Source organism: Epinephelus fuscoguttatus, linkage group LG7 (genome assembly GCF_011397635.1).
Source record: "Epinephelus fuscoguttatus linkage group LG7, E.fuscoguttatus.final_Chr_v1".
NCBI classification, from domain to species: Eukaryota; Metazoa; Chordata; class Actinopteri; order Perciformes; family Serranidae; genus Epinephelus; species Epinephelus fuscoguttatus.
In genome coordinates this window covers 38,965,131-38,989,936 of record NC_064758.1, presented here as the reverse complement: position 1 = coordinate 38,989,936, position 24,806 = coordinate 38,965,131, and the positions used below count along the sequence as shown (strand labels likewise).

General features: G+C 40.0%; 1 protein-coding gene across 2 annotated transcripts; it reads right to left on the bottom strand.

Moving 5' to 3' along the window:
- Positions 1 to 450: 450 nt before the first annotated feature.
- klhl21 (kelch-like family member 21) lies at positions 451 to 24,806 on the bottom strand. Of its 2 annotated transcripts, none has more exons than XM_049581389.1 (5): positions 24,661 to 24,806; positions 10,434 to 11,518; positions 6,520 to 6,925; positions 4,478 to 4,550; positions 451 to 4,126 (listed from the first exon to the last, which is right to left on the bottom strand). In XM_049581389.1, exons 2-5 carry the CDS (start codon positions 11,458 to 11,460, stop codon positions 3,791 to 3,793), a joined length of 1,842 nt encoding a protein of 613 aa, XP_049437346.1. In that variant the 5' UTR covers positions 11,461 to 11,518; positions 24,661 to 24,806; the 3' UTR covers positions 451 to 3,790. The 2 variants fall into 2 exon arrangements, with proteins under 2 accessions (XP_049437346.1, XP_049437347.1); XM_049581390.1 differs by lacking the exon at positions 24,661 to 24,806 and adding an exon at positions 13,101 to 13,239.

The window sequence follows — 24,806 nt, the reverse complement described above, 5'->3', positions numbered from 1 at the left end:
TAGCGGAGGGCTAAAATGGAAGTTAGAAGTTTGGCTGGTGAAAGCTGTGCACCTCTGAGCAACTTCTACAGGAATGATTGAGGGTTCGCCTCCAACGCTGCATCCAGTTCTCCTCACATATGCATGGGACAACACACAAAGAAGCACAGCAACACTCCCTTAAAGGCAACGAAGACAAAGACTGTTAGTACACAAAATTAATTAAAATAAATGGTTTTAAAAATATTTTATGCAGAAGGAAATGCACTCTAAGTGTTTGTCAGACCTAAAAGATACACATTATGTATGTACGTTTTTGAGGTTGTTGACAAGAAAACTCCACAGGGCACATTTATTATTTAAAGATCAAATTAATTTGGGCTATCTCTGACAATGTAGACTGTAACAGATGCACATTGTTTACAGACAGAACATCCTGACTTGGAATTAAGACACTACACAGATTATGAGTTTATGTTCAAATATACAGCTTTATAAGTCAACGCATTAGTTACTGTTGCCATTTATAAAAATCTTTCCCCATTCAGCCACAACCTCTGTCCACTTTATAAGAAATACATTAGCAACCTGCTAACAGCTCGTCAAATGTGACTCTGCAGAATAAACTCTCTGCCTGCAGTTTAATTTATGATAACCACACTGTAAACATTATACAAACACAGTATATGAGATTAATAATATACTGTATTTACAAAACTGATTCAACGTCACAAACTGGTATGAAAACTAAGAAAACGATGCATCAACATCACCATAAAAACATTAAAGCTAAAATACATGGTAATAAACTGAGATTCTTTTGCACTTCCAGTTACTAGCGATCCATCGACAACATTTACCGAGTGTTCCTTCTGTTGTTGCGACTGATGGGCGCAGACATCTTGAGCAACCACAGCACAAATATATATCCATAAATAAACATACAAAACATCCGTAAATACAATTCTTAAAGGAAATTCTTCATGCACATTCGACTGGTGGTTATAAAGTACAGAGGTTTAAGGGTCAGGAGTGACACACGGAGATACCTAATTATTTATCACTAGCATAAAAGGTATCAAGTTAACATCACATGCAACCATCCTGAAATCCTCCTATGACAGACTCCTTTGAGCACAAGACATTTAAACCCAACCTGTGAAGCCATGTGTCTGTTTAAAGCTGGATATCAATTGTGATTGTCGTCGTTTTTGGAATGTAAACAGATTGCTGGTTCTGAATGAATATTTGGCTCTAAGCTACAAAGGCCCAATCCCATTTCATATTTTTACCCCTACCTCTCATTTTCGAGCGCCATCTTGTCCCTTAGAGCAGAGTTACAAGGGGTACTAGTTTAAAACTTCCTTCATGAAATGGGACAACGCTTCAAGACCCTGATAAAACATTGGTATGCTAACGTTCACAGTAACAGCTGTGATTGTCGAGTGTTGCCCAACATTGTGAATATGATTTCTCTTACGTTGGCAACAGGCAGCGTTTTGTGGTTGTCGGGACGCTCGTGATTAGTTTACAAGTTCAGTTTCACACTATCAATCTATCAGCAAGTCATCAAATAACTGAAAACAGTGCTTATTACTGGGCAACTAGCGGTGCTTTGTAGGCTAACGTTAGCAACTCCTGCTCCAACTTTGCGAGTCTGCACTGATATTAGAGGAGCGCTAACAAGTGCAGCAACTTCACTGCTGGACTTTAGTTAAATTTCAGGTGTCATATTTTATCAAATGGGGGGAAAGTGACATGGAAATATGTCAAAATGTGGGGCTGTCATGCTAGCTAGCTAGTTAGATAAACTACTGAGACATCGGCATGCTAGTGATTTCTTTTGTTGTTTGTTACAAAGAAAAGGACCATAACACATTGAAACAACTTTAAACTAAGCTCATTCGATGGTTGTCCTACTCTTTTAAAAATCTTTGTTGTGGGTTTCTTTTGTTGTCCAGCTATCTTGCCGATGATTTCTTTTAGCACTCGATATGGAGTGTGCCCCTGAAAAACCTCCAATCACTTCACGCTACCCGTCTAACCAAACAATAATTGGGAAACCCTACCCACAGACGTGAGCGCCCTAAGTAGTAGGGGTAAGGGGTGTACTGGGATTGGGCCAAAGATTACTTCACTGATTACGCATTGTAGGACCAATCTCCGAACCCTTTGGCCATTGGTCTACTGACGCACCTCTGTCTGGGGGAAATGGTTACTATTTCAGGAGATCCGGTGTGGCCAGCAGATATCTGGGTCAAGACTTCCTCTTCCCAGTCATTTAGGCTAATCTCCATGAACTCATAAAGCTAATAAAAATTGAAGTCATCATCGGATAATAGCCGATGGGTTCAGAGACTGCATTTTGGCCGATGCGTTTCGCCTCTCCACAAGGACTGTTTACCTGCCGCTCAAATGTGATTAGTCAATATTACTGACTACAAATGGAAACCAAAATGATTCCAATACCAAAATCTCTGCTCATGATGGACATTTCTGTTAAAGGGTCAAAATCAATGCAGCAGAACCACAGATATCGCCTTATTTATTTCATGCATTTTTCTTCCCTTGCCGAAACTTCATGCCTACATCACCCACAATGCAACTCGACTTCCAACAGTTCGGTCAGAGATTTGGGTGTGTTAAGCTGATAGCAGCTAATATAGCCTCAAGCAGCTCGCCTCAAGTAGAGATGAGTGTGCTGCAGAAGTCTGGTGAACTCACCTCTTCCTAACTCCCCACACCCACAGATTTTTTTTTTTTTTTTTTTCATTTTTTTAAACTTGATGTCTTCAGACTCGACCGACGCAGACGCAGCTCCCTCTGGAGCCTTAAAAGGCTTCACACTACTTTTTTATTCCTTCCACATATGCAGTCATGTGTAAAATCAAGTTTCCGTTAAAGCATTTCAAATATAAATTGATTCTGTTTGTAGAAAAAAAATCCACAGTAATCCACTGCCAACACAGAGACGTCCACACACAGAAACACCTCGCCTTGCTGGGGACTGTGTGCTGCTGTCTATCGAAGGTGGGAAGATTAATCAGTTAGTCTTCATCTTTGAAGTCTCTCTTGTTACACCAAACGCTTCAATTAAAAATGACCTTGAACAGGACTTAAATATTAGTAATAATTCTGCAAAAATACTTGGTGAAGCGACACAAACAAAGGTGACATTTATGCAGTGTTGAAAGTGTTCTTACAGTATATGTAGGTGTTACAGGAGAAAAGACCTCCAAGATGAAACTGCCAGTACAGCTCCTACCATTTCTGACACTTTCCAAAACTGAAATTCACACTCAATTCACACCATGATTTTTCAGCTGTGTGGAGGTGAGAAAAGGAGCCAGAGTTTGACCTTCTCACTCTTTCTTTCTTTTTTGATTCCTGACACAAAGATTTCTGTCACTTTTCATAACAACAAACAAGTCCGACACTATGAATGCCTTCAGGGAGGGCATGTCTGAAAATAGACACTGTCGTCCCCATATTTCAATGATATCATGCCCCCCATTCCTGTTTTTAAAGGCCGGCTTTCCCACCTCCAAGAGCAGCCGTTTAGGACCATTTTAAACACTTGATTTCATCCAGCGTGGTCAGACAACACATCCATCAAACTAGTTCTGATGGAGCACAACACGACCCTGAGGACTAACTGGTGAACTTCCCCACCTTCAACAGGAAGGCAGCGGCTTCCTTAAACTTTTCTGTCTCCCACGCAGTGAGACCAAACAGGCTGAGAAACAGTCAACAGACTGCCACAAGAGGGAGAACAGACTGTAAATGTAACAGGGGGTTTATATGTCCGAACTCAGTGCGCTGGGTTCACATCCTGGTTCTGGTTTTGGTTGAGATTGTTGTTGAGATTGTGGAGCGCTTGGTGACGTAGGTGCCGGTGCAAGTGGATGGCATTTGACTCTGGTATGTCAGTGGGTTCAAATGCACTGGACACCTGGGGCATGAACTGGCGGAATATGCTGACGCTACCGTGCCAGAAGGTCGGCTGAGGTAGTCGTCCAGCAAGAGTCCATGAGCGGGTGGTCGGGTCGTATGCCTCCACCACATCCGACAGCTCAAATGTATTGTCATAACCACCGGACACGTATAGTTTACCGCCCAGGGCTGCCACACTGCCTCCAACGTGGACCTGAATAAAATAAACAAGATCAAGAGCATGTACTTTATGTTCAAATACATGGAAAAAGGCAGAAAAGAAGGTAAGAATATACTGTATCTGGTAAGTAAAAAATATAAGTGAGTCCATAAAAACAGAATATAGGTAGACAATAAAAATGAGTGTAAAAATATAAAGCTTCATACTTTATACTATCAACTAGTGACAAACTGCAGCAGTTATAATTTCATGTTTTATTACCATGTTTGGTTTTACTGCAGTGTTGTTGACTTGTGTTTATGTCGTTGGGACAGACATAATGAATTCACAACAGATAAAGCTATAATAAAGTCAGCAGACAAGCGTCAGATGTGAAATACAAACCTGGGTCATCGGACTTATTTTATCCCACTCGTTCTTCTGAGGATTATAAACATCAACCTCAGCTGAGTCATCCCTACAAATAGAAACACAGCAAAGTCAAGCTGACGCCAAAACAATCATGACTTCAAATGTGCTCATGCAAACTTTACTGACTACTGTATCAACAATGTATTATGAACAAATGTTTCTTTATAGACCTTTAAATAATCAACCATAATCTCAATATTTAAGTTTTCTACATGTAAGTGAGACAGAGACAAATAATGTCACTGTAATGAACTCCTCAACTAACCTAACTGTTGTACCGTCACTTCAATAACATGATTGGGACATTTTGTATTTTAGAAAAACATTACTATTTTACATTAGGGTTATCTTGTTTTGTAATTTCTCACAGCAGGAAACAAAAGGAAGTAGAAGATACACATGAGAACACTGGCGCACTCATGTGGTCGAACAACAGAATGACTGTTTAGAGGAAGAAATAGTCTACATGCCTTGATCATTAAGTGTTTACTACATGTAGTCTGAGAATGACAAGAATTATCATACCAGTGCCCTTAAAGTGATACTGATACCTCTGGAGATATTGATACCTTTTTTTCCTACATCATTCAATACCCATCGTGTGAATGGAAGCATTCAGTTGCGTAAAATGCCACCAGACATCACATGTTTTGGTGGCCTCTCGGCACGCTGTACTGCCAACTACGACCACCATGCTCAACCTCACCACATCACAGACTATATGGGTTGTAGCTGCTGCGGTAATGGGCCAATCACAGTCACATTAAACTGAAGAATGCTTATAGTGACTGATTACCACCAAAACAATACAAATGATCTATTTGTTCTCCATCTGGATACAATGATCGAATGCAGGTATCATTTGACTAGAGAAGCTTTGGTACTACTTTGTACCTGGTTATTTCGGATGATACTTTAAAAGGTATAGAGTACCAATACCCAGCCCCAACCAGATGTGGAAGAAGTACTAAGATCCTTTACTTAAATAAAGTACCAATACAACAATGTAAAAATACAAGTCAAAATACAAATTGGCTTTATTTCTTTAAAAAACATGGGGAAAAGGCAGTAAGCAACGAAAGAAGAAATTAGCCAAGAAATTAGCGAGAAATTAGTGAAAATGGAAAATTAAAACAGCAAAAACAGCAAAAACAAGAAAACAAAGTTTAAAAAAAGAAGGAAATTACCTGGAAAGAGCACTTAAAAATTAAGGTTTTTGTTCTTAAATAATTTTCTAAATCTATTATTGCTTTGCAATTTGTAGGACATTTCTTATCAATTTGTTCACTGCTTTTTTCCCATGCTTTTCAAAGAAATCGCACCAAATTTGCTCAAGGTTCAAGGGTTTTAAGACTTGCGAAAGGTGTCTGAAAGCAGCACAGGGAAAGTGATGTCTCTCCAGGTTTCAAACTTCAACGTTCAACTTTTCAACTTGAAGTAGTGGTAGTGCCCTTAAAGTGATCATCAGTATCTGCAGAAAAACTGCCCCTGTGACTGATATATTATTATAAATGTAATTATTAATACTGACGCATCAATGCAGCATTTTACAGATTTACAATCTGGTCCAGGTGAAGCTGGTTTGAAACACTTTATATACAGTTTGAGGTTAGTTTAGTCTGGTGGTTTCCTGCCTGGAGTCGGTCCCCTCCAAAGGGTCACAAGATAAATCTGTTGGGTCTTTAGATGATTAATGGGAAAGGTAAAGAGGAAAACAACATTTATTTGTGAAATACTGCAGAGTTTGAGCTTATTGGGGCCTGAAAATGAAAATATTTCAGAAGTTCAGAAAGGAAATGTCTCTTTTTGGTGAAACTACTTCCCAACTACACACTGCTTCTTTGTAAGATCTGAGAAGTGACTGGTAACCGAAGTTACTAAATGAATGTAGTGGAGTAAAAAGTGAAATATTTTCCTTTACAGTAGCATACAACTGAAATATCTGAGTAAAGTACAAGTACCTAAAAATTGTATTTTAGTAGTGCTGGAGTGAATCAGTAAGTCATGTTTCTCACCTGATGAAGTAGATGAGGCTTTTAAGGGTCACCGTTTTCGGCGTGAAGGACCACGGAGGCAGCTGCCCACAGCTGACCATGGTCCAGCGGTTGGTGTCTGCATCGTAGCACTGGATGGCCATGGTGTCCTCCCCAGTCAGAGAGCCGATGGCATACAGGCGTCCGTTGCACGTGGTGGTGGAGCAGTTGTCCATGGCGTGAAGCATGGGCGGTAAGGCCTCCCAGCAGTCCAGAGCTTGATCGTAGCGCTCTGTGCTGTCCGACGCCACCACGTAGAGCTGACCTTTCACCACGCAAGAGCTGTGGTACTCGCGGGCCTTCAACATGGGCGCCGCCTCAGTCCACTCGTTGACGCTGGACTTGTACCGCCACACGCCATCATAGAGGCGAGAGCCATCAGAGCCACCTGAAGGACACAGACATGTTGTCTCAATGGTTTATATGCGTCAACAATTTTCATTTGTTGCTGCTTAGTGTCAGGGTGCAACTGCAAATAATAATAATAATGCAAAGTAGGGATGCACAATAATATCAGCACGATACTGGCTTTAAAATTAAACATCTGAATCGGCCAACATGCTGATTTCTGCTGATATGACAGAGTTTTGTTTTTTTTTTAATTGACAAAGTCAACACGTACAAATATTTCAAAGACAAGTATAAAGAATTTTAAACACAAAAATTAAAACAGATGATTAAATAAATACGTGCAACCCTTTCTCGGTTGCTTCCTACTGCGTTAATTTCGACCAGAGCAGCGAAGCAGAAAAAGTAACACTGGCATACTTGTAAATGACGATAAAAGGGTCGCTAACCAAAGATAGCAGGATGTTAAATAAGTAGGCCTATATAAAAATAAAGATAAATCAGGGTGCAAGCATACAGACAAGGAGGTATATATTTAGTCAGAGGATTCCAGGAAAAAAGTTGCATAATTTTCCATAATACATGGATATATTGATTTCGGTTATCGGCCAAATGAGTCGTTGTATATCGGCATTTCAGATGTTGGCAAAAACATCCAGTATCGCGCATCCCTAATGCAAAGCAAAATGGCAGATTCATTTCAATTTATAAGATGTACAACAATTGTTCGTCTACCTTCATCAGGGCTTCTGCATATTTTTTTAAAAATCAAATTAAAGGCTTTTTATGACAGCCTTTTATCACAGCCCTCAACATGAAATTTAAAATCTTCTCGAGAACAAAATGAATGAAAATTAGACCTAGGTGATGTTTTAAATTAATCACAATACTAATATGTGTATTTTTCCAATATTAAAATGGATCTCCACACAATATAAATATTCTAAATAACATAAAATAATCACAATGTTTGATGGAATTTTTTAAATGACTTTCTCTCACTGTCTTTTTTGCTTGTTTGATTTTTGTTATTTGCAGACCGTGAACTGTATTTAATTGTTTTCCTACTTTCTTTTATTTGTCCTTGTGTGTGAAGCACTTTGTTCGGTCGTTAAAGTTGTTATTATTAATATGTCAAGTGAAGTCAGCTTTATTTATATAGCACTTAATACACAAACACAGATGATCCAAAGTGCTCTGACAGCGCAGAGAGAGAAAACAAAAACAAAAGGAAGAAGAGACACAAAAATTTGAGTGATAATAGCAATAAAATATTAACATATTGGTACTGTTTTATACTGTCACAGCAATAATGACAATCACATTATGCACAATTAAAAGCTGGTGAGTAAAAGTGTGTGTTAAGATGAGTGTTGAAAATCTCAGTGGTGAGGGAGAATCAGACGGTGGAAGGAGTTTTGGATCAGCTAGGGAGAAGGTCCTATCCACGTAACACTTAGTCCTGTATCTCAGGACAGACAAAAGTCTTTGGTCAGTCGATCTCAGTTTGTCACAGTGTGATATGGGGAGGGGAGCTCTATGATGTGAAAGAGGGTGAGGGCATTTTAACACTTTGTAGACAAACATCAGACTCTCAAAATGTACCTGTAGTCAATAGGACGCCATCATAGGGAGGCAAGAATGGGGATAATGTGCGCAATCCCTCTTTTCTGACCGTGTTAACACTCTTGCTGCTTCATTTTGGACTAATTAAAGACAGGATAAACGAGACTGAGTAATACCAAAATATAATGTGTTAAATATAATGTGAGGCACGAGGATATGAAGGTGTCGATGACTTTCTCCAGGTTTAGAAGTACAGAGATCTGATCTGTGTTTGGAGATGGTGCCCTGCTGCATGAAATTTAATTTTGCTACTTGATTGAAACTTCAATTCAGAATCAAGTACAGGATTTATTACATGTGATTTAACAGAGGGGGGTCAAGATGAGAAGAAATAATGTCTGTAAAGTGCTGTGGTCCAAATAAAATAACTTAAAACATAACATAACTTTAGTTTTACTCTCATTGAGCTGGAGAAACTTTGCAGCCATTCAGGACTTGATGTCGTGAAGACGGTTATTGAGATCAGTGGGTTTGTTGATGTTGTTTGGCTCTAAGAGGAGGTAAATCTGCATCTTATCCGTATAACATTAAAAGATAGTTTATGTTTTGAATAATGTAGCCTAACGGTAGTAAATAAATGGAGAAGAAGCTAATGTAATAAGCTGTGTCCCACTCTTTCTTAAATAACTATGGTAGCTTTTGAGTTCTTCAAAATTCTTGATTTAGACAAACAACAATGTGTAAAATTATAAAGCAATACACAAACTCACCCCATGTCTAAAACTGAACACAGACATGTCAGAGACAAGAGTCCAAATTAACTTCAACCTGAGTGATGACCAAGACCAACAGAAATAGCATTAATCCAGGACTGAGTGCTTTTTAATATAGCCTGTTCTCCAGGTGGTCCGGTTTCCTCTCACAGTCTAATTTTATTTCTCAGTTAAATATGATGTTCACTCGCAACAATACGTTGATTTCAAACATTCAGTGGTATATTTATTTGTTTCTTTGTGTAGTTGTATTTGCAAATAAAGTCTAGTAATAATCCTCCAAATCCAATTTATAAAGAAAAACACAATAATACAATTTATGATGCATCATATTAAAATTAGAGACCTTTTATATATAAAAATATGATGGAAATATGGGTTTAAACTTGAGAACTCTAATTAAGACTTCTCAAGACTGCATTAGGATTTATATAGGGTGTCTGTTCATTTCCGTCCTGGCAGTCGCTCAGTTTATAAGTCAGGAGCGTTCTAGAAATGCTGTGATGTAACTATTCACAGTCCTCCTCATCCATCTGTTTATCATCAGAGATTTAATATTTCAAGGTACTGCTGCCCTTTAAAAAGGCTGATGTACCTCAATCTAAATTTGGCATCAAATGTATACTTGCGTAAAATAAATTGTGTCACAGGTTATCCAAACTAAATCTGCCTGTTGACGTTATGTAATCATATGCGGCTGGGATTCCTGTCATCGAAGGAGTGAGCTAACGCTGCTAAATTTGTTTTCTAGCAGTAGACATAAGGTGATGTTTCCTCAAGGGAAACAGGCTGAAGATGATGATGATGATGATGAAGATGATAACACTACTGCTGTCCTGGCAGCACACCATGTCCTGCCTCACTCTGCCTTGTTCACACTGACAGGCACTAGCCAGAGAGCCTGCAGTTTATTTATAAGCGCAGCCTCATGGACATTTCATAAGACCAAGGAGCAGGAATGGAAATCTACTGACAGCAGCGTTCACACTACAGTGAATCTAATGTACACAGCAACTGTAGCTACTGCACACTGTGGCCTGTCCTTCAGTAAGTGGGACACCAGATAATACTGAAGTCTAACTTCAACATGGAGTACATTATCCTCTGTGCTGCATTTTCTACATAAATTACCATAAATAATAATGAAACTTAAGTTTTATAGTATTTATAGTGTGTAGAAATGTGTTTGGACGTCTTTTAATAACTTACCTGTGACATACATATCGTTTCCAAGGGCAGCAATGCTGTAGCCTCCTCCAAGGTGGTCAGGGAACTCAGCCAGGTAACGCCACTGTCCGGTCTGGGGGTTGTAACAGTCCACTGTCACCAGCTCGTCACAGTCCTGGTCGCAGCCTCCGACCACCACCAGGATCTCTGCGAGTCCCGTGGATGGCCGTGGTCGCATTCTGTGGCAGGGCCTGTCATGGCGGTCGTACTCACAGGACTGGAAGCTCCGCGCTTCGTTCACCATGCGGAGGCAGGTGGGTGACAGGTAGACGAGTGGGTCGCTCTCCACATGGGCCAACAGAAAGAACCTCCTGACGAAGGGGAGTCGGACCTGCTGGAGCAGCTCGGGCCAGTAGTGCAGTCTCCGCTGGAGGTCCGCCTTCACCCAGCGCACTGCGATCTGATAAACTGCCTCCTCCTTGTCCACGCAAAGCCCATCATCTGACACAAACTCCAGGAGGCGCTTCCACGGCAACCGCTCAAAGTCCGTCCCTTTAGCCAGCTCCATTATGTTTTTGAGGACAAAGCGGCGAGCACTGGTCGCCAGCTCTCGGCAAGCATAGGCCTCTGCAAAGTCCTGGATCTCTAAGCAGTTGGACACATCCAGCCGCTGCTCCAGAAAAGCACAGCAGGCCTCTTTGACGGAGGGGAACTGAAACAGATCGGCCGTCTTCAGCAGGACGTCCACATTATCCTGAGTGACGGTGACCCGTCCTGTGTAGCAGAAGTCCACCAGCAGGCCTACAAGCTCAGCTGACACCTCATGTAGAACTATCCGGTCCATCGCACTCTCCCTCAGAGTGCCTGTGAACATCGCTCGGAAGTAGGTACTGGCAGCAGCCAACACTGTGCGGTGACAGTGGAACTCATGGCCTTCAGCGCACAGAGTCACATCAAAAAACTTTCGCTCGGCTCGGAGTTCATGGATTCCCCGCAGCAGGTTGAAGGCGTGCGCCGTGTCGAAAAACGGCAGGGTGGACGGTTGTGTCTGTAAAACTGGTTTTTCCATCTCTCCTCTCTCTGAGTTTGTCAGTTTCTGTTGGTTGTGCTCAGAATGATGTTTTCATCTAAAACAGAAATACACCAGATTAATGTTGTCAAAACAACGATATATCAATAATACAGATTCTACATTCAAAATGATTTCAGTACTCATTTTCCAAAGTATCAATACACCGGTACCAGCTGTGCTTCCTCACTTGCTCTTATTGTTAATGTTTACTACAGTCACTCTGCCGTTCTCTCCGACTAACCAAGGAGAGTTGTCATCGTCACGTTAAAGACTCAGTATATATAATAAGGGTGGGTGCTATGGCCCTAAAATAATATCATGATATTTCAGGGCAATAACAATTTTTTTGACGATATGACAAATTAGTCACAAAAAAAAATCATTACTAGTAATTTAAGAAAATAGAACTACAACAAAATGATCTCGTATTACAGTTTGTCTTCAAATATTCAGTAAAAACTAAACAAAAATGATCTCTCATTTCTTTAGTTTGTGAACAACAACAGTAACTCAGAGTGAGATTCAGATTCTGTATACAATATTAATAGTTCAACAAAACAAAATCTAGAGAGAGGAGAGGGTGAGACGGTGTGCTGCTGCCAGAGGAGCCGCTGAATGAGTTCCCTCTGAGTGGTAAGTCACTGAAAGAGTCTGAGAAGTCCGGGGCTGTTCATAAAACATTCAGGATGCCACAGTTCATTCCACACTACTGAAGCTGCTCCTCTTTTTGGAACCACCGCAGAGTCTGTAATAATTTTGCTCTCAGCCATGCTTGTTGTTGCCGTGGGTAACAATTTGATGGCAATATGTCACAAGCGGAAATATCGCGAGTATCATATGAATTTTTCATATCATATTAAAAATCATACCAGTATTATCCTGAACTAAATGATATGGCACACCCCTAATATTCATCTTTTAATAAATAATTGAACTTTTATGCACTCAATGTCATTAGTTTCCAAGCAACATCAAAAAAAGTACTGAATATCAGTATTTATTTCAGATACATCAATCCAACCCAACATATTCTAAGTACTAGTAAAAAATACCCATCCGTTTCCATAGCCCAAGTCAAATTCAAATTGCTTGTTCTGACTGTACAACAGTCCAAAAAAACAAAATATTCAGTTTACAATCACTTAAGTCCAAGAAAAGCAACAAAAACTGACAATTGAGAGGCTGAGGTTTGTGAATTTTTGGCATTTTCATTTGAAAAATTACTTAAATATAAAAGTATTCTCAAAGTAGCTGGTGATACGTTTTTGGTTGCTTCACAATCAATTAACGAACTGATCATGGCAGCTCTTACACCATGTGTGTATTTGTCAAACATGAATCTATACAGTTATCTGAAAAGGTGAAGGATGATGTTTAAGAACATTCAAAAAAGTTTAACACTTACAAAAACAAGGAATAAAAGCACAAGATGTATGGATTTAAATTCCTACAACCTCATATCCAGACAAAATGCCTAAAAGCAAACAAATTAATTCCCATCTGTTACTTTCACTGACAAGTAGTGGTTATTTTAGAATCTAAACAACCAAATATAAGTAATGTAACAGCTCACTGACTCAAATCAATCAAATCTTTCTTTAAAATAAATAAATCCTAAAATCTGTCCTTTCTCCTACCTGATGAGCCCCTCCAGGTTTCCTCAACAGTCTAGAATAAACGCCAGCAAAGCTCAGCACGACTCTGGCGAATCTGAGCTTCTTACGGTGTTTAAGATACAGAGCTCGCTTGTGCTCAGGGGCTATAAATATACCAGCAGTGTCCATTTCCAGGCAGGGTGGGTGGGGGGATTTAGGGAGAACACCTAACATGCCGTGGGCTGACGCTGTGGGGAGAGTATAAACCCCCTCACTGGTATGTCTCTGTGGTCAGTCAGTGTAAGTAAGTGGTCTTTGAGAAAGGAGCCAGCTGAGCCCAGACCTCCTCTCCACCATCAGCACAGCAGCAGACCAAAACACAGAGCTTCCTGCCATAATATTCTGCAGCCAGGTTACCACAGGGACCACAGTAGCACAGACCTGCTCTAATCACAGCTGACAAACAGTGTGAATATATACTGAGGGATTTAAATCTGTCACTCTCAATGTTTAAACTTTTACAGCTTTTTACAGTTGGCTCCAAGACTCTATGTACTTTGTGTTCAGTACAGAGACTTAGACTGTGTAAAAATACTGGATGTAGCCACCATGACGTCACCCGCTGGTTTGTGGATTGCCGTTTCGAAGCCTCGAGTTTGGCTTCAAGATCTTGTTTTTCTGGAGCATCGTTATCACAAAAATACCATGGAATATCCTGATAATAGAACATGGCACTCTTAAATATTTGATTCTGATTGGTCAATCAACAAAATTCTGCGGTGTTTATTTCTTGAGGTATCACCGCTGCCCTGCTGCTCCGTTGCTGTGGACGCCATAGCAACAAAAATCAAAATCAGTTAACGTTAGTCCACACAGGCCAAATAGGATCGGAGTGGAAACGGAAACGTACCTACTGAATGTTTACATGCTGCCAGTCTGGGTGCTGGGAGCGGCACGGGGGTGAAGCTGAACACTGTTCATCTGCACACACTGTGTTACCTTGATTTCGTTGCTGTGTCAGTCTGACATCCTGAATATATCCTTCAAATGCATATTGTATAAATCTTAGAGTATTTCTCCAGGGAGCGCAGTTAGCGACAGTGGGAGCGCCATGCCAGTCTAGCTCCGAAACCTTGGAGCTAGACTGGCATGTCGGACTTAGCAACAGTAAGGGGGCGGGCCTTAGCGAAGGCTGAATTCAATATTAATTATCATTAGGCTGCCCTTGCCACAGATACAGAGTACAGACAGATTTCTTTTTGTGAATTTTGAATCAATAAAATGTGCTTTAAACATTATTTTGTGTCACATCACTGAATGTGTTAGTAGTAAGCCATGTTCTAAGCTGCGCGTCTGGGTTCCACTCTCCTGTCGGGAGTTATTAGTCACTGGCTCACTATACATTATCCCTTACTTATTTTAGGGCAGTATCGCCCATCCCTAGCTGGGAATGACATCACATTTGAGATGAATGTGTTCCAGTACAAGCTGGAAAAACAAATAGTTGTACAGTTCTAATCAGGTTAGCCACTGTTAGCAGTACCAGTTGACAACAACACAGTAGGCTGTATTTTGTGCATACAAACCCTGTAGCAGCATGTCCACAGGTAGAAGTTTGACAGCGCTGTCTGTACGACTGTTTCAAAGAGACACAATAAGACAGAAGTGCTAATAAACAGTATATTAATACAGCTGTCACCACTGTTCATACATAGGGCTGTCATTTTGGATTTTGAGGTCTGGGTTGGAGAGGTTCCTGCGACTTTTCAATTTGGAAATCTGACTTGTTAAGGCTGAAGCTTCCATCTGGGAACTCATAAATTTCTAACTCCCAGTGCAAATAGAACCAATAGACTGACGTGACGTCTCGCTGACAGCCTGTCACTCAAAGCAGCCATAAGGGCTGAAACTAACCATTATTTTCACTGTCGACTAATCTGTCGATTACTTCTTCAATTAGTCGACTAATCATTTCATTGAAAAATGAGTTAAAATGTTGAAAAATGTCGGTCTGTCTCTCCCAAACCCCAAAATTGTGTCATCTAATGTCTTGTTTCATAATCACGCCAAACGGTTTTAGTTCACCGTCATGGGAGAGTGTGTAAAGCTGCCAATATCTGAACGTAAGAAGCTGCAATAAATATTTTGGGGTACTTTAATAGTACTTTTCTATGAAAATGACTCCAACCGATTAGTCGACTACTAAAATAGTCACCGATTATTTTAATAGTCGATTAGTCATCGATTAGTCAACTAATCGTTGCAGCCCTAGCAGCCATGCCATTAATTATGCACAAATATGCCTTAACAGGTGAGTTATATAAAAATTCACTCCCCCGTACAGTCGTCATGAACGGGGAGATTAGCCATAGAGACTAAAACTGCTTTTTTGCTGTAAATTGTATTTCTGCTGGACATTTTAACACAGGGGTTTAAAGGGATTCACTTCTGGAGCCAGCCTCAACTGGCGATTTGAGGAACTGCAGTTTTTGGCACTTCCACATTGGCTTCATTTTTCAGGCGCTTGGCTTAGTGCTAACTAGCAAATTGTGGAATTTCAATAATGCTAAAGATATGATGGTTCTGGCTCCGCAAATCCGAGGATCTCTGCTGCTCTTCCTTGTTGTACATTATTACAGCAAATAGGACTAGAGTAACTCTTTCAATGACTGACTAATCATTTACGTTTTTTGTTATTTTTTCTTCAAAAATGTCAGCCAGTTGACGATATTTTTGTCACCTCTACAAGGTTAAGATTTGTTGACTTTCTCTGTTTTATATTATTGCAAACTAAACGTCTTCACGTTTTGGACTGTTGGCTGGACAAAACAATAATCTGAAGACGTCACCTTGGACTATGACAAATTGTGATACTATTTTCTGACATTTATTATCATTATTATTAAGAATCTTTTCGCATTTTATAAGCCAAATGATTAAACAAGAAAATAATGTGAACATTAAAAGACGATAAAAAAATAATTGCTAGTTGTATACCCAGTCATAAATGACGCAATTACATTCACAGTTGGCTACAAGATTTGATGTACTCGGATAGTCAATATGGAATAACTCCACTTTCTTGCTTAATCAAATTTTTGTCTCGAGACCTTAAATGTAACAGAATGTGGATTTTTTTCATTTCTACTTAAACTTAGTGAAACGCCACATAATAATCAATCAACTCTTAAACTGAGAGAGGGTTTTCAAAGACTGCATCAATCATTCATGGCTGTTTAATCAGAAGTACAGCTGATTCTGACAACATACTGTATTGGGGATTACATTAGAATTACACTCTCTGTTAAATGACCAGGCATTAAAGGGCGATCTAGGATTCTTGTCAATATTTGGAGATCATTGCTTCTCAAAATACACAGGTATCTCCTTACAGAAATTTGTTTAAAGGTTGTAGTAAAGCCCTCTGGCTGCAGGACTTGGCACACATTCCACACCAGGGTTCAACAATGCAGCGGTGGACATACTGTAACTCTGTCAGGGATCAAACTTCTCCCCTGAAGGACAGACAAACCTAACATCCCAAACCTGCACTGAAAACACCAGACGTCTGTGTTAGTGATTGTCTCCTTTATGTTAGAGGGTTGATGGCTTTTCCTTACAGAGACGTAATGAGCTTTCCTTTCACTCAGTCATCTTTGTGATTTCTTACTCCCACTGCCTTCTGTTACAAAGACTGAAAATGTCATTTAACTGTTGCATCTGTTTTTTAATCTACATTTTATCTGTCAATACGTACATTATCACAGACAGAGCAAAGCAATGACTTCTCAGAATCTTCCAACAGAGGGGAGTTTAGGACTTCCAATAACATTTAGAAGTATTGAGCAACTTCAAATCGGTGTGTTTACCAACTGGCTCCAAGAATAGCAGACAGAAATTTATCCTCTCGAATGAAGGGAGAGGGGAGGTGGGAGGGAGGCGAACAGTCGAGATGTGCAAACAATCTCACTGCTGTAAGTGACAGAGAGTGTAAAACACCAAGCATCGAAGGGAAAGGAACCCTGTGGCCCCTTTCATCATGTCCTGTAACAGTGTTAGCTGGTCTGCCTCTGGAGCTGAACTCTTGACCCTCAGTTACATTCAGGGCAAAAACAGTCAGAGAGGTATGATGGTGTTAGTCAGAGGACTTCAGTAGCAATCTGGATGAACTCTCGAGAACGGGAGGGTGGTGTGTGTTATTTTCTATTCCTTAAAATGGTCCATGAAAGGGTGTATTCCTGTATTTGGGAACCATGTTACTAATGTCTCTGTACACGGGCAAACCATCAGAGCTACTAGGAATAGAAACTCTGACTAACTTAATGAATTTAATGAATCAGAGTGACTCAGAGTTAAAACATCCAGGAACAAGACTAAGGGTCTGCAGACAGGCTATCGAATCAAGCTAAATGCTGACATAAGCATGATGTAACATGCTCACAATGACATGGTTAACATGCTGAGGTTTGGAAGGCAAAATGTTTATGCTAAAAAAAGGTGAAGTCCCTCTTCTTCCGTTGTCCCCATGGGACCTTTTTGGAAAAAAAGTATGGATAGTAGTCAGTGGTGAGAAACAAATAATTTCTTGATCCTGTTTGAACTGTGTCTTGGGCTACACAAAGGATGTGTCTCATTTAAAAGCTAATTTTGCAAGTCAAGAATGTTGCAGTTTGTCATAGTACCATTTACTTTTGTATGAATCCGCCCAATGAACTACATCTCTTGTCTCAAATTATATACGTCACCTACACCATAGCAAGATAACTCAGCTATGTTCCACTTACAAATGGAACATTATCTTATCTGATATGTTTTATTCAACGACTCCTGGTCTTTTTATCAGCCGGTAAGTGAACTAACAAGCAAGACTCGTTTCCTATGTGAGTACATCCCGATGCGAAACACAATGGCATCGTAACATCAATGAGAAAGTTATGACGCCACTTACACGACTTTTGTAGTCTTTCTCATGACTTATTTTCTAGGGCTGCCCCCTAACAGTTGACCAAACGTTGGTCGACCAGAAAGGTCATAAGTTGGAAAGATTTCATTCGTGGCTTAGTCGCAGAAAAAAACAAGAAAAATAAACATGAAATTATTAGGAGCTGCGCCTTGTCAAAAGGAATCAATACCTACATATCTGGACCATGTGGGAATTTAATTTGAAAGGACAGACACAAGAAGTGGCCATGCTCAGCAGTCAGACAGGAGTCAGGTTAATTTCCAGGGCTGGTACCTGCAGTTATTCCACAGGCTAGTTAATAACATGTCGGGCAGGATATCATCTGAAACATGGAAGTAGCTACATGCCCATTAGCCCACAGCGTCATTAACAGGCGGCTCGCTCAGTGTGTGACGTGCACTTGTAGATAAAATATAGGCCTATATTAATGAAGGTTCATTAAGTACGGTTTTGTATTTCTCTGTAATGTAGCACAGTGTTAACAATCTTACCGATACTATTCTTTCTCACACCTTCAACTCAAACCACCAAAATATATCATTTAATAATTAAATTAATATCGTAAACATGCAGGCGACTAGTCCACTAATGGCCCTAAATGACGACTATTGTTAGACAAGGGAAAATTCTTAGTTGGGGGCGGCCCTAATATCTTCACAGTCAATTACTTTAACCGTTTTTTTGGTTTGTTTTTTTTACAAAAAAATGTGACTTTCTTGACCTGCAAAATTATCTTTTAAATGGACAAACATCATATATGTAATTCATGGTACAATTTAAACAGGATCTAGAGATTATTTGTCTCTTGCCATCAACTACCGTACATATTTTTTTTCCAAAATAATGTCCTGGGTGGTCGACCAGAAGGGAAGGGACTTGTCTATCGTTACCATTTTACTTTAGCTAGCATGCAAGCATTTACTAATTAGCATACAAACTACAGCTAAAACTGATGGGAATGTAGAACTACATTTTGACCTGATGATGGTGGTGCTAGATGGAAACTATTATTACAAATAATCCTGAGTTGGACACTTGGCAATTTATGTAATAGCTGTTGAGATATGTCACAATGATGACAAATGGTGACTTCATGGTGGCATGAGTGGAAAAGTGAGGGGATCACCAAACTCTGTAGGATTCATGCTCTGGGGAACATGAATGTCTCTACAAAATTTCATGGAAATCCTTGAAATTGTTGTTCAGATATTTGAGTCTGGACCAAACAACAAACCAAGTCTGAGAGTAAGATTAAAAAGGGAGAACCAAGGACTCAAGGGAAGCAAAAACAAAACAATTTGATCAAAGCATCATCTTGTAAAAAACATTTTACCACATTAAAATCTAAAAAAAAAAAAAAGTCGGCTTTATTTATCCAATACGATGCCTGACTTTGTGCTGCAGCTTCATAAAACTGTGGCTTCCAAGAGTCCAAGTTGGTATTCAGTGAGTATGTTTATGTTAGAGCTGCTCTGTGCATGTGAACGGAGTAAATCAAAAACAGCCTCAGTTTACATGAAGGTGCTTCTAGTGTGTTCTCTCTCCCTTTGGTCTGAATGCTAGCGTTGCCCCTTTCTGGTGCGAGTGTGCAACTACCACCAAAGACAATTTACATTCAGGCTTCAACACTGTTTTGCATTTTTGTCATCTCAGTATCAGTAATCATAACAGCACCATAGCTCTACTGTGTGCAGAATTACCTCGGCTGTTCGTATTTAATATCTTAATTTGCAAGTGTTAAGATAAGCCTACTTTGATTATCAAAAATTTAAACAAACGAGAGAGAATTTAAGAAGCATATAACCTGGAGGGCTGTTTTCTATAACAGGGTTCACATTGGTGTGGTGTAACGCAGCACCTGGTCGACTAACAACCAGCTGCTCTCACTGCTGTTGCTCCGGGCTGCTGGAGCCGATTCAACCATCAGAGAGGAGTGACATAAACTCCCTGCTTCTCCACAGCTGAGCCAGGCCTGGCCATAAAAAGGCAACCACACCACACTCATCTCATCATCCCCCACTGCGGAGGGCCAGCACAAAGCTACGAACAGCAACAACACTCAGAGAGGAGGACAGTTTGAGAATGAATATGTTCTTGGTTTATGGTTTTTCAAAATCTGCAACACATATTCAAGCAGGGTCTCAGCAAAGTACATTCACTCAAGTACCATAGTTAGGTACAATCCCAAGGTACTTGTGTTTACTCTGCATTTAAATTTGATATTACTTGACATTAAAGAGGGAAATATTGCACTTTTCTGACTCCACTACATTCATTCACAGCTACAGCTTCCTTTTAGCTTAACATTTTACACGTAACTCATATGATTGACTATTTATATACGCTGCATTGTAAACGATTAAACTACCCGAAACATATATAAAGTTATTAAAATTTTGCTGCACCTTGACATTATCAAAATATATTATATTACATAGTATAAAAAGACAGTTTCCAATAAGATACTGTATAAACATGGCCGACTGCCGTCTCTACTTCTTCCACTACCTCTGTGCCCACTGCCCAGCAGAGTTCTCCTTGACAAAGTCAGTGAACCCTTACCAGGTCAAGTAGAGCTTTTCATGACAGAGTTTACAGTCTGCCCAGTGCCAAGTGAAAAAAGCAGCACATTATTCATTCATCTTGTATTGGGAATGCAGGGCAGAGTAAATTTTCGTGCCACCCAGAAGGCTTGCTTCATGTTATAAAACCACCAGAGATCATTTCAAATACCAAACTATGTGCTCCCTAATCTGCCCCCGCATTCCTCTAATTCCTGCTCCTGTAACAAATGTTACAGCCAGGGGAAGAAGATATTTTAGCTACTTATTCAGCATACGTAAGTATGAAATTATAAGCATCAAAATTCACTTGAAGTACCATAAGTTAAAGTACTCATTATGAGGACTGACCCATTTCAGATTCAGGGTTCCCACACATTTGATAGATAAAATTTTCAAACTTTTCAGGACCCATAATAACGTTTTTTTTTTCCTTGCCCCTTTAGCTCATCGCTTTTCAAACATATCAAACTCTATTTAAACATAATTTCTGATAGCAGACATACATGAAGGGAGAGACAAACCCAGGGAGAAAATGACAGAACATACGCAATGTTTAGCCTCGCGTCACCAGGCTCTTCACATGAAGTGAAGAGCCTGGTGAGCCTCCGGTTTAGAGAGTAGATGCGGTATTCACCAAATTCACCAGACTAAAAGTGTTCAGCATAGTAAAACTTTAAATTCTGGCGTACCATAGATTCAGGGTGATGGGGGGGTGTAAGAAAATTGATTAACTTAATGGCTTGGGGCTTTTCTTGTAAATTATATTCTTTAAATTAAAAGTTTCACTGCAGTTTTATTAGCTTGGTGCTTTTATTTTTACGGAAAGGCGCATCCATCGAATTCCGGATCTTGTCTCTCTCGCCCTGGTTCCGTTTCCTTACCAAAACGGCCATTAATGGCCCCAGACTACGCAATGTTTAACAAAACACTGTCACACATCAATGCATGTTAAGGCTATCGTATGTCACCAGCTACAGAAAATAAATTTGCCATCCCAGGAAGACTACTGTAACAATTTCATTATACACAAGAAAGTCCCTACATCCCAAAACTTTCAATGATTTTGACAACTCCCATGACTTATCCAGGCCTGGAAAATGTGACTGTGAAATTCCATTATATTACTGGATTATAATTAGTGATGCATTAATGCGTTAGTGTCACTGCAGCCTGTAGAGCTGTGAATAATAACACTTAATATACTTACTCTACATACAGCTGGGTAGTGTAACCTATGCGAACGTATCATAATATATTACTTGATTTACATTTTATACACATCTAAATGTGCAAAGTAGCCACTTAAAGGTCCAGTGTGAAGGGTTTAGAGCGATATACTGATGGGAATGGAATAAAATACAAAAAGAATATTTTGTTTTCACCTGAAAATAAGAATTATTGTGTTTTTGTTACCTCAGAATGAGCTGTTTGTATCTACATAGGGAGCAGGTCCTTCACCTCTTTTACCACCATGTGTCTGGAGTAGTCTAGTCTGAGTGGGCGGAAGTTCGCTGCATAGATCTCATTGGGCGGAACAAGCCACCCGCTGAAGTCCCGCCCTACCACCTCCGGTTGTCATAGTCGACAAACGTCCTTTACTAACTTTTGCGGTGTTTGATCTTGCGGAGATGTAGCCATTTTTCTGCCATGGTTCACGTCCTGTAGGCGATATTTTTGTGGGCGTGTTACACAAAACCTGTTTCCCCCCAGCAATATTTTTGCAAGTGCACCATTGCTGTGGCACCGCCAAGAAAGATTGTGATTGGTTGAAAGAAATAAAAAAAAAAAGCCGGGGCATTTTTTTCTCCAATCTTTAAGTGAGAGTCGGCGCAGCCAGACCTTTCTTTTCTTGAGAAAAGTCTGGTGCACGAGACTAGTAGTAGTCAGAATGGACAGACCAAACATTGACTCTTGACTGATTTGCGTTTTCGCATCAGCCACCGTACTTAGCAGCCCATCTGCACTGAGCAGCATCAGAAAATCACTGATTTTTAACATGAAACTGCTTTATTTAGTGTTTCTATTAGTTTAAATCCCCAAATCTGTTTGTCTTGGAGAGGAAGAGATCTCTGCGGATTAGGAATGTATGATAATGTTAGCAGATAATCAGTATCAGCTGATATTAGCTTTAAAATCAACTATCTGTATTGGCCAACATGCTTTTTCTTATTTTGCACAATGAATGAATATCAGAATATTACATACATTGAAAAGCATTGTATTTCATGTCTCCATCTGCTGGTGGGCCATCATGATCGCAGTAAGCGTGTATAATATGATGTTAATTCCACCACAGAGGAGGCTTGATAATCACTAAAATTAGGTAGGGAAAAAAGTGAAAATATAGATACCGGTAACGGTTATTAGTCAAATGAGTTGTCACATATCGGCCAATATCATCCAATATCATGTATCCCTGCTGCGGATAATTTGGCTCCCGGTAAAAACCTCCTCATGGGTGCGGTTACATGATGGCTTCTCATTTAGAATGAAATAAATCTGAATGAAATCATTCGGAATTAAAGTGTTTCCAGGTAGGTTTATTCAGGTCTGCGCTAGGTTTGGGGCAGGGAAGGTTTCTAATTGGATAGGGGGCAGGGCAGATGTTACGTGTTTACATTTACCGGAAGAAAACACTGTAGTCCTCGCTCCGGATAACAAGATGCTTGACGACGCTGTTCTTAGTGCCTTTTTCGGGCTTGTTTTGCTTATATTCTTGAAGCAGCAGTACGACAACAACCTTGTTCTGCTAATGCTTCATCTGTTGAGCAGGAGAAGGGAGGTAGAAGGTCGAAGAAGGGAGACAGAAGACCGTGCTTTGGCATATGGAAACCGGTGAGTGCAACAAGTCCGACTGCTCTATCTCAGCCCGTTGCTATGCACACTATATACGTCATCGCGCCAGAAGGGCAAGGAAACGAGCATGCGCAGAAAGACTGGAATGAACTTAAAGAGGAATGAGTGTATACATGCACACAAAATTCTTTCATTCGGAATGACAAACGGAATAAACCACCCCCTTTAATCAGATTTAATTTTCAATCGGAATGACCGTTTACATGACCACTTTTAATCGGAATGTCCTTTAATTCCGAATGAAAGTGGAATTAAACTGTCCATGTAAATGTACTGAATGTCTGAATCTTAAGTTATCGGAGAAAAAGGTGAACACGTAATAGCATGTGTTGGGTGAGCTGCCAAACTGTGACAGAAAAACACTGATTTGTAATGTGAAACTGCTTTATTCAGTGTTTTTACCTGTTTTAATCATGTTATTCTTTTATTTTGGACAAGGAGAGACCTCGGCGGACACTACATCTCCCGGTTAAAACCTCCTGAACAATGAACACTGAAGGAATTTTAACCGGGAGAAGTTTCAACTGGTTGCACTAAATCTTACACACAGTGAACCTTTAATATATAAAGTGGAGAGAAATGTGCAATATTTACCCTCCAAACTGTAGTAGTAGTATGAAGTAGCATGAAATGAAAATACTCAAGTAAACTACAGTATATGAATACATGTACTTTAGTTGCATTCCACCTCTGGTTATAATAAACATTTGCATCTCTCAGGTTCTGCAGCCATACAAGTCCACATGATTGAACACAGTGAGGCCTCAGTCAGGAGAAAAGTCTCTTTCCAAAGCATCATAATATTCAAATGTAGTGGCTAATGCTGCATCACAGCTCAGAAACAATACAAGGCTCACACACACACACACACACAGGTTAAGTGTCACCAAAAGCTTATTATGCTAATGACAACTTCTGTCAAGCTAGCTTAAACAACTTTCCGCATAACGTAACGACTCAATCTCAAAACACCCTTTTAAGTGCTATATGGGAGCCATCTCATTAATGGTCATGATAGCACATAGTCAACGTACTCAACCAGATTTTAAAGCACTGATGTGTCCTCCATTTCACCGCCTGACAACATAAAACTCATGTTTACACCAAGCTCGTAACGTCATTTTCCAATCAGACCCAACGTACCGCTGTTGTCGGTCTGTCCCCCGCTTGGAGAAAACAAGCTTTAAAAAACAGGCAAACTCAGCTGTAGTCAACTCACCAGTGTTTGTCTTCACCGTACGTGTGTGATTTCAAAGAGTATAACGAATTAACACCGTATAATGTGAGCTGAAATTAAAGTTTGACGCCGCGGATGTGCTCGGCCTCCTCTGCGCCATGATACCCTCAACTGTAATACATGCTGCC

What these genes read in the sequence shown, in the direction of transcription:
- klhl21 (XM_049581389.1), bottom strand. Translation starts at nt 11,460, where the DNA reads ATGGAAAAACCAGTTTTACAGACACAACCGTCCACCCTGCCGTTTTTC. An exon ending in AAACGATATGTATGTCACAG is followed by an intron (nt 6,926 to 10,433) that starts GTAAGTTATTAA and finishes TGTGTCCTTCAG; the next exon opens with GTGGCTCTGATGGCTCTCGC. An exon ending in AAATAAGTCCGATGACCCAG is followed by an intron (nt 4,127 to 4,477) that starts GTTTGTATTTCA and finishes TATTTTATTCAG; the next exon opens with GTCCACGTTGGAGGCAGTGT.